The 10,008-nt window shown below is 47.2% G+C and overlaps 1 protein-coding gene across 3 annotated transcripts; it reads left to right on the forward strand.

Moving 5' to 3' along the window:
• Positions 1-335: 335 nt before the first annotated feature.
• Positions 336-6,935, forward strand: RNF222 (ring finger protein 222). 3 transcript variants are annotated; one of them, XM_033090967.1, is made up of 3 exons: positions 336-451; positions 3,678-3,892; positions 4,543-6,935. In XM_033090967.1, exon 3 carries the CDS (start codon positions 4,570-4,572, stop codon positions 5,203-5,205), a length of 636 nt encoding a protein of 211 aa, XP_032946858.1. In that variant the 5' UTR covers positions 336-451; positions 3,678-3,892; positions 4,543-4,569; the 3' UTR covers positions 5,206-6,935. The 3 variants fall into 3 exon arrangements, with proteins under 3 accessions (XP_032946858.1, XP_032946856.1, XP_032946857.1); XM_033090965.1 differs by having other exon boundaries at positions 3,678-3,829; XM_033090966.1 differs by having other exon boundaries at positions 386-451; positions 3,719-3,829.
• Positions 6,936-10,008: the final 3,073 nt, after the last annotated feature.

Here is a 10,008-nt window from a genome sequence, read left to right on the forward strand (position 1 = left end):
CTGAATGGGTCCAGGAGGGCGCAAGCTTGTGAACATGACTTTCTTAGTGTTGGGATGGGGAGACCCATCTCTAGGGAGCTTCAGTCAAAGGGGCTCGGGGTCACTGCCTCCTTGTGAGACCCTCTGCCTGCCCTGAGTACCCATCCCTGGGCTCCTCTTCAGGCCGGGGGCTCCTCTCCTAGCATCCTCATCAAGATCACATGACTCCAGCAGCTGCCAAAACCCTGGGCAATGCCAAGAGCCGCCTGGCCTTAAACGGGTTGAGCGACATTCACTTCCTGGCACTGTCCTCCTGACCTGCTCAGTCATTAGGAAATGCCTCAGCGGCAGCTGTCACAGTGACAGCAACAGAAGGACGTGCTGCCTGCCCAACACCTCTGGGTGGCTCAGATCTGCCCTGCGGAGGACCCAAGTGGAGAGGTGGATGCTGTTCTTCCTGGCCCCAGCCAAAGTGAGTCTGGGGGCCCTGGCTGTGGGTGGGGAAGGAGCAAGAGGGATCCAGGCTAAGTCGGCAAGGTTTGGAGTGAAGCTGGAGTGATACAGAGGTGTGGGAGTGTGTGTGTGTGTGTGTGTGTGTGTGTGTGTGTGTGTGGTTTCTTGGGGTGGGGAAGTGGTGACAGCTGAAGTTATAGGACTGCTGCCTCACACGCTCACTGTCCCAAGATGAGGAGGCAGGGGATCGCCTGGGCTGGTGACAGCCCCAACCAGTCCTCACAATGGGCTGCTGCTGTGGGTGAGGCTGGGAACTGGGGTTTCAGAGGTCACCTCCCTTGGGCCAGCCCTTGTCCTCCGCTGCCTCACAGGTCCTGGAATGGCAGTTCTGTTTAGAGTCACTCTGAGGAGGAAAGTTTGGGCAGTAACTTTTCAATCAATGCTTCTTCCTCTGGTGTTTTTTTCTTAACCACGTTACTAAAGTATGTTTGACATACAAAAAGCTATACATATACAACGTATACAACTGAATTCTGGAGCTCTCTTGAGGTATTTCCACCCACGGATGCTTGTTAAATCAGTGTTTCTGTAGGTATCAGGGCTGGAACCTCCTGTTCTGCCATCTTGCTCTCGATTCTTCATCTACTCCTTGAACCAAGTCTGGAAGGCCCTCCATGGAGGCATATCCGACCCCTCACGAGAGGCAGCAATTCATAGCTTGGGCGGCCTGTCCTGCGTCTGCCCTGTACCAGCAGTGTGACTTTGAGCAAGTTACTTAACTTAAGCCTTGAGCCTCAGTTCCCTCATCTGTAAAATAGAGATAATACCTACCTCCCAGAGTTGTCAGGATTAAATGAGGAAGGAATGCAAAATGCCAAGCACATAATTAGTGTTCAATAAATCGTCGCTGTTATAATTATTTATTATTAGCTCAACACTGGTCCCACCTCACCTAGGAAGACTTTGCAGCCCTTCTCTCCCCACAATTTCCTAAAGCACCAATGGGAATGAATTTCGGCATATAATGTCTTGCATTGTTATTTAACTAGTCTGTGCCCAAACCAGAGCATGATTCTTGCATTTGTTCCTTCTGCTGCCCTCTCCCTTGCCCCAGCACCCAAGACAGAGTCAGGCCCATAAAAGGAATTCAAGGATAAAGAACGAAATGGAATTAGGAGAAAGGGAGGGACACGAGGAGGGAGAGGTCAGGGAGACTGAGAAAGGGAGGTGAGAAGGTGGGGAAGGAGGGTGGCATTATCAAAGCATGAATGATATGCCTCTCCTGAAGCACAGGAGGGAGAAAGGATTGCCCAGAGAGGAGGCCATCAGTAGGGACTTTTTGCATCCCGTGGATCCCTTTTACTTTTCCACAAACTGACATGAAAAACAGAGGCTCTTCTGCCCCCTCCCCTGCACTTCAGGAGAATAGTGCTTCCTGACTTGGCTAATATCTACTCACTCAATCTAGCAATTGATTCTAATAATGGTCTCTGTATCGTGTATGGAATCCTCTCTCTCTCTCTCTCTCTCTCTCTCTCTCTCTCTCTCTCTCTTTGCCTTCTCCTTCTCCATCACCTTCCCAGGTGACCTCAGACAAGGCACTTCCCCTTCTGTGAACCTAGGTCTGCTCATCTGCAAAAGTAGATTTAACTAAATTACCTCAAAATTTCTTTCTTCCCCTAGCATTCTCTTATCTATCTATTTTAATTCTCTTGCCTATCTTGATACCTTCCTCTCAGTTACCCAAACAACTTAAGCTGTTGATCATCATTCCTCCTTTTTAAACAATATTTTTCAAGAACATTTACAAACGTCCACTAGGCGCTAAAGTTTTATGAAGGACTTTCTTGATCACCGCTTGTCTCCAATGTCTAGCTCAATACCTAGCGTGCAGCAGACGCTCAATAGATATTTGCTGAATAATTGGATGTACTGATGGATGGATGGATGGATGGATGGATGGATGGATGGATGGATGGATGGATGGATGGAATGAACTACCACCATATGCCTGTGGGGAGTTACGAAACACAGGAGGACACATTAGTAGTTGGTTGGCTTAAGAAAATCATGGTCATTCTGAGAATAATTCTAGCTCAATTTAGACATTTATCAGCATTATGAAATAAAACTGACTGAGAAACACTGGCATCACCATCTTAATTTTTACCCATTGCCCAACACTTACCTAATCTATTGTTATCTTGTTCAGTTATTCTCATTCGAGGGGAGCTACCCTCTGTCAGAGGTGTGGGATTTTTTAGTCATCTACATAATAAGGACTATCTGAGGAGGAGAGGGAAGGAAGGGAAGGCAAATGCTAGAAGGGAAGAGAATTTGGCCTGCCTTAACAATGACGTCTAGCATTTATTGAGCACTTACTGTGTACCAAACTCTTCGCTCACATTAGCTCACTTAATACTCTGAACTACTCTGAGAGGAATGTAGTATTATTGTTATCAACCCATCTTATAGATGGGAAACTGAGGCTGATAGGTTAAACAACTTGCCTGAGATTATACAGACAGCAGTGGACATATCAAGGATTTGAACACAGCTCCAGAGTCTGAGCACTTGAAACCCCCACCACCAGCCTGGGAGACACATTGCCAACCTCAGAAATCAAAGACTGAAAACCCCTGCAAAGGTTTAGGTGGGGCCTTCAGGGTCCCAGGCCCCCTGTCCCAAATTTCATCAGGTTTTTTGGGAGAAATTACTCTTACATATTTTTGCTGCTTCTTAGTTATGGGACATTTCCAACTTGGTAAAATGGATTTGGAACCAAACCAAGAGAAGGGAGAGATTCCAAAAGATTTGTGATTTGATAAATGACAGTTGTCTTCCTGTTAATCAATCTTGTTTCCATTATGTCATCTCTCAGCTCTACTTATCAGTGTGTCCAGGGGTCTTTCGTCATTGATGGAAGAATATATCCATAATAGGTGATCATGGTTCCTTCTAAAGAGGCTGTTCCATATGAGTTTAGAATACACAGTTGTGATACTGGGGACTTTTAAATGAGAACACTTGGGAAATACCCAAACTGGTGTTTCCCTCCCTTCAAGGTCATCATCTTGGGAAGCTGTGTATGTAATCAACAATTCTGCCATTGCTAAGAACATTTTTGGAGCCTCTCCTTTGCTCTCAGACAATGTTTAAAACCACACTGTAACTTTATGGTGATTCCATCTCTTTGATTTGAAACGGTATCATGCCACTTGAATACTCATTTATTTTCCTACCAGGCTTGGCGCCTGGTGATTTTTCACCATTTTCACAACACCAGACATATCCTCAAAGAATGAAAATCTGCCTTCACTGAGGTTTATCAGAAGGTTCTCTAGCGGCCTCAGGAAGCCCTCTAAGAAGAATTTGAAGAATGGCTGAGCTGTGGCAGGTGAGGAATGAGCCCACAGTTCCCTGACATGACTACGCCAAGGGCCAGCCGGCATTTGGATGTGTAAGTTCTGTGCTTTATTTTCAAAACAGTCATTGCTTTATAGCCACACATAGCACAGAGGAATGCAATCCAGTGGCTGGATACAAACCAGTGGCTCAGCCAATCCCTGAGCACAGAGACTGAGAAGGAACAGAGGCTTTTCTGGAAAATAGCCCCTCTGGGCACAGGCCCCCACTGGGGCCTGGACTGAGGCTGGGGGACCATATGCTCAGCCATCTCCTTCCACTGGGAACTGGGTGCTCCTGCCTTCACTTCCGGCAAGGAACCAGGAAGAGGGGTGAGGTGGTGACTGCACCGTGTGTGTATGTCATGGTTGAGGTGAGGTAACAGGGAGGCTATACCCTTACCCTTATCACATTCCATGCACCGCCTTCGAGAGTCCAGTGTGGCTCTCTTTCATTCTCGGTCTCCTAAACCCATCTTCCAGAAGCACCCCCTCATCTAAGGGTCTTCGGCTCTAGGTCTCAGGTCTTGGTTTAGTTCAGGTAGGCCACTGAGGAGGAGCAGCCGAAGATGAAAGCGTAAGAGGGAAACATAGAGGACAAGAGACAAGAAGAAAGGAAAGGAGGAGGCGGTGGAAGCAGAGGGAGTTGAAGAGGGGAGGAAAGGAGAAAAAAGGCACTAATACTCACAGCGCTTCCTGCCCACAGCTAAGGCCGTTCCTTCCCAGAGCAGCCATGTCCGAAGGAGAAAGTAAGGACAGCTCCAGCAGTGAGTGCCCCGTGTGCTACGAGAAGTTCCGTGATCTGGAGGGCGCCAGCCGGACGCTGAGCTGTGGCCATGTGTTCTGCCATGACTGCCTTGTCAAGTACCTGCTCTCCACCCGTGTGGACGGGCAGGTCCAGAGGACAATTGTCTGTCCCATCTGTCGCTATGTCACCTTCCTCAGCAAAAAGAGCTCCCGCTGGCCCTCCATGCTGGACAGGAGTTCCCAGACCCTCGCTGTGCCTGTGGGCCTGCCCTCTGGGCCACCATCAGACACCCTGGGCCACACAAATCCCCTGGCCACCTCCCAGCCTGTCTGGAGACCATCCCCAGGTCAGAGTGCCCAGCTCCCCTTGGACGTGCTGCCCAGCCTGCCCCGGGAGCCTCAAATCTTCATCATCAGTCGCCATGGGATGCCCCTGGGGGAGCAGGACAGTGTCCTGCCGCGGCGCAGCCTGGCAGAGTTCTCTGAGGCATCCCCGGCCCCCAGCTCCTCCCGGTCATTCTGCTGCCGCTCCCGGGCCCTCCTGCTCATCACCCTCATTGCCGTGGTGGCTGTGGTCGCCGCTATCTTGCCCTGGGTGCTGCTGGTGAGGAAGCAGGCATGAATGGTGGCTCTTACAGGGGCCACCCAGTGAGGCCCAGCCTGACAGCTGCTCTGGAAGCTGCCCTGTTCCACCCAGCCGGGCTGGCCATGGCCTGGGAGCGGGCAGAGGGCCCCCAGAGCAGACCTGGTCCAACCAAGCCCTGAGGGGTTGGTGGGCAGAGGGGAGGCCTGAGGCAGAGGGCGTTAGGATGGTGCTAACTGAAAATATGGTGGCATCTCCTCACATCCCACTCCTCACTCCCAGCAGGGGCTCAGACAAGACAGGGAGGCTGGGAGCTGGTGATCTCTGAGGCTAGAGCTGAGCTAGCAGCTGAGCTCTGGACTGAACCTCTAGGTTCCAGGCCAGGATCAAAAATGTGATGGAAGCCCCTCCTCAGAAAAAACATCTGTGCCACCCCCCACCTTGTGTATCCTCAGCAGGTACTTCTTCTTCCCTCTAAGCTAGAACTGAGCAAAGTGGGAAGATGGGTGGTTACTCCTTCCTGCGGGGTCCCCAGCCCTGAGGTGTAGTCCTTACCTGCCAGGTGACCTACCTGAAGCCAGGTGGGTCTCCCGAGTGGGGACAAGGAATTCTTCTGGGTGGGGGCCCCATAGCAGGACTCCTTCAGGTCAGAATTCCCACCTAGGATTCTCTAGTTTTCTCTCAGGAACAAACAGAACGGGTGGCACAGGGGCCAAAAGCACATGTGTTTCCCAAAATCCAAGCACCCATCCATGACCCTCACAGCTGGACCAGTGTGCACCTCCCTATCCCCAAGTCCTCCCTGCCCACATATTGCCAGCCTGGAAGGTCTTCCTTGAAGAAGTAGCTCATCTCCGAGGCTGTGGCCCAGGATTTCTGGGAGAAGTAACAGAAAGGGGTCTTGCCGGGAAGTTGAGGCCACATCAGAAAACAGGGTTTTCTGTTTTCTGATAGAGGGTGCGGCCTGCAGAATTGCCACACAAACAGAATCAGAGATCTCCCCCAAGCGTCCCAGGCCCAAACAATTGTCCAAATTTTGAGTCTTTGGTTCTCAAGAATGGACTGGAAGCAAGGAGTGCAGGGGACTCCCGATGGCCGAGACTTGAGTCAGCTGAGAACTATGTGGGCAAATTAACCCCTGAGGGCTCACGCCTCTCTCTGAGCCCAAGTCCTTCTCATGACCCAACCACTCATTAGAGGCCACACCAGCCGGGCCAGTTTCCGAGGTGGATTCCCAAGCTGGGCAGGGTGAGGAAGGGTGGGGAAGAAAACAGCTGTCCTTGTCAGGGATACTACTGTTTCAAAGAATCTTGAAATCCAGGTGCTGTTGGCTGCTGGCCAAGGCCTCTTTACCTGGGGAACCCCATCCTGGACTTTGCTAGGGGTCCTTGATGAGAACCACTAGGGAGCAAGTCATTCTGGAACAGCTGCTTTCTGTTTATTAAGGCCCATAAATCAATGGGCCATAATCTTAAATTTGGGATTAAAAACAACAAAAACCTCTAGCTAGTCTCTCAAATAGGTTGTTGTTCGCAGCCCAAGTTTGCCCACAGCTGAGCCCCTTGCCCCCAGCAGTTTGCTATCTATGGGGAAAGGAATAGAGCGCTGCTTCTTCTCTATTCCCAAATGGGTGGTGGTCATTTGAGGACCAATGAGGAATGGGATCCATGCTACAGGGGATATTTGGGACACAGGGAGGTTTGATTTAAAGCACGTACGGGCTTCTTTATGCTCTTTTCAAGACTAGAGAAGAGCACAGGTGCCATTTGGGGGGAGGGGAACAGGTAGATTCATGGAGAAAACATTTATTATAAGAATAAAACTGTTAAATTTACAAAGACTCTAATGAGTCTGTTTTAACCTCAGCCAGGCTGCTCTAAACAGTGTTGTGGATTTCTGGGGACCTGATTTTAGTCTTTTCAGATTCTGTTGTTTGCCAAAAGTTAATTTCAAAATACCTGTAGAGTTTTCATTGTTCAACAGTGACTTGTAGATGGCACTTCTTTTATTTTCTAAGAATGTCAAAAGCTATTTTTTAAAATAAAGATATATATTTTCTCAAAGATTCCAGAGACATTATAAATGTATGCGGCAAGCTCTGAGCTTGGACTTTTAGGAAAATACACTTTAGATGAAAAAAGACAGTTTGAAAATACAAGTGCAAATAGCTCTTAAACATTTATTCAGCCACACTTGTGAAGGAAATGCAAATTAAAATTCTGCTGGTGTACTATTTTTCACCTATTAGCTTGTCAAACCCTGAAAGTTTCAAAACCCACTCTGAGAACAAAGCTCAGGAGAAACAGGTGAGGTGATCGGAATATATATTGATAAAACCCCAAGGAAGGGAACTTTGACATTATTTATCAAATTTCCACCTTGACCTCTCAATTCTTGTTCTAGAAATGTATCCTATAGATATACTTGCATGTAGGGACAGTGACATATGTACAATGCTATGTAATTGCAGCGTTGTTTGTAATAACAAAGGGATGAGGGAAACCCTACGTGTCAGTCACTGGGGGACTGGTTGTATAACTTAAGGTACAGGGATTATCGTGCAGCTATGAAAAAACAAGGAAGGAGTCTATGACCCGACATGGAAAGTCTCCAAGATACAATGGCCAATGGGAAAAAGGTGAGAAACACTGGTATCATGTACTACAATTTGTGTAGAAAGTGGGGGAACAAGAATTTACATTCCTATTTGCTTATTTATTCATTAAAAAGAAGGGAAAATACACAAAAAAACTAATAACAGAGATTAGTTGTGGAAGGAGATGAGAAAATAGTGAAATGGGAGGGGGAATTTCCCTTTATCTTTGACACTTTTTGATTTTTGAACCAAGTACACATATTATTTATGCAGAAATTAAATTGAAAAATTATATGAGAAGCTAAAGATATTTTCAGTGTACACATCTATTGCCTGGTGAGGAGCTGGCCCCCAAAACATTCAAGAGCTGCCAGACTGCTTGTCCTGTAGTTCGAGTGTCAGCTACTGACTCACTAGGGCTGGTTAGTCTGGTTAAAGGTGTGACATTTTATGCTTAACAGGCACCCCAGGAAGGAAGGTAAAAAGTTTAATATTCTCTGTGTTTCTAAGTTCCCATGTAGTTCTTTGGGCCCCATCACTTAATGTGCTTGTTTCAATTTTTCTCTACCCTTCTTTGCCTTTCTCAAATAAAATATTTTGCTTTAAGCAACCACCCTGGAGTCAGGACACTACAGGAAGATACCATTAGATAGACAGGTAGGTAGGTAGGTAGGTAAGCAGGCAGACAGGTGGACGGAGGCCAGGGGTTAAAGGTCAACTCTTCTCTTCCTCCCCTTGTGCATCCCCCACCTTACACACACACACACACACACACACACACACACACACACACACACAGCCGCCTCCCATCTGACAAGGAGAAAATTCTGAGACGTCCTAAGTTAAATTACAGCAGGCCAGAAGGTGGAAGGAAAAAACAAGGAGTTACTCAGTTAACAACTACAGTGCAGAACCAACAAAAGATTGCTTACACTCTTTAGCATATGTTGGGACTTTGAATTCATTTCCAGGTGGCTATTTCCACCAGGCTCCATTGCACTCCAGGAGCATCCACTTCTTGCTTACACATGAGCTTTTCAGACTGTTACTCCCACTTCTCCTTATCCCGCCCACCTTATCTGCAGCCAACGTGAATTCTTTCAAAACAACATACCTTTCTGCCTCCTAATTGATGTATAACAAAGACCATCAACTCCAGGATGGTGGACGTGTTGGCTTTACTACCTAGCCCTACTGCTGGTGGCTTAAACTCCATCTCCATGTCCCAGGACCTGGTCTTTTTCTTGCTAGCAATGGCTCAATAAATCCTTTCTTTACAAAGAAAAACACACACACAAAAAAAACCTTTTAGCCGTGGAAGTTAAAATTTTTGTTTAACATACTCGTATCACAATAACCTTATCACAATACAAATAACTCGTATCACAATACATACTTGCATAGTCTAAGCCCACTGAGCAAAGGATCGGTATATTGCAGGTGGGCTCTGGGCCAGGATTGCCAGGAGCCTGGGTGTGTATATTAGAGACCTTTGTTCCCCTTAGATACAGTCCCATGACCTCTCCCTTCAATGAAGCCTGCAGATGACATAGACAGCTCTGCTGCTATCTTCACTTCTCCCTTTCACTACCTTCCATCCAAATGTCCTTTTCTGGCACAAAATAAACAACTTTGTCCCATCCTCACAAGTCCTCACTTTCATTTATCTTCCTCTAACCTAATACAAATGAATGCCACAACTAATTCTCAGTACAAACTATTTACAGTCCCAACAAGCAGTGCTTGTTGGATACAGGCCTCTGGGCCTTTGCTTGGGCAACTCCCTCCCCCTGGAACATACTTCACCCCTGTCTACCTGGAAAGCTCATACCTAGCTTTCCAGAAACAGTTCCAGGGTTACCTATGTAGACTTGCCAACCCCTGAGCTGTTAGAATCGACTTCATCTCATCATCTTCCCAAGACACTTTATTGTGTGTGTTTGTTGATAAGTCCATCTTCTCCTAGACAATGTGCTCCTTAAAGGAGAGGCTAGATCTTACTGACCTTGGTATGATCACGCCAAGTACCTGGCATAAAATTTACTAAAGAATCAAAGCTGGATAAATATTTTTTTATTAGTTTCAGGTGCACAAAACAATGTAATAGTTAGACATTTACACCCCTCACAAAGTGATAACCCCCACAGTCTACTACCCCTCTGATATCGTAAATAGCTGTTACAATTCCACTGACTCTATTCCCTATGCTGTGCTTCACATCCTGTGACCATATATACCATATATAT

Source organism: Rhinolophus ferrumequinum, chromosome 21 (assembly GCF_004115265.2).
Source record: "Rhinolophus ferrumequinum isolate MPI-CBG mRhiFer1 chromosome 21, mRhiFer1_v1.p, whole genome shotgun sequence".
Lineage (NCBI taxonomy): Eukaryota > Metazoa > Chordata > Mammalia > Chiroptera > Rhinolophidae > Rhinolophus > Rhinolophus ferrumequinum.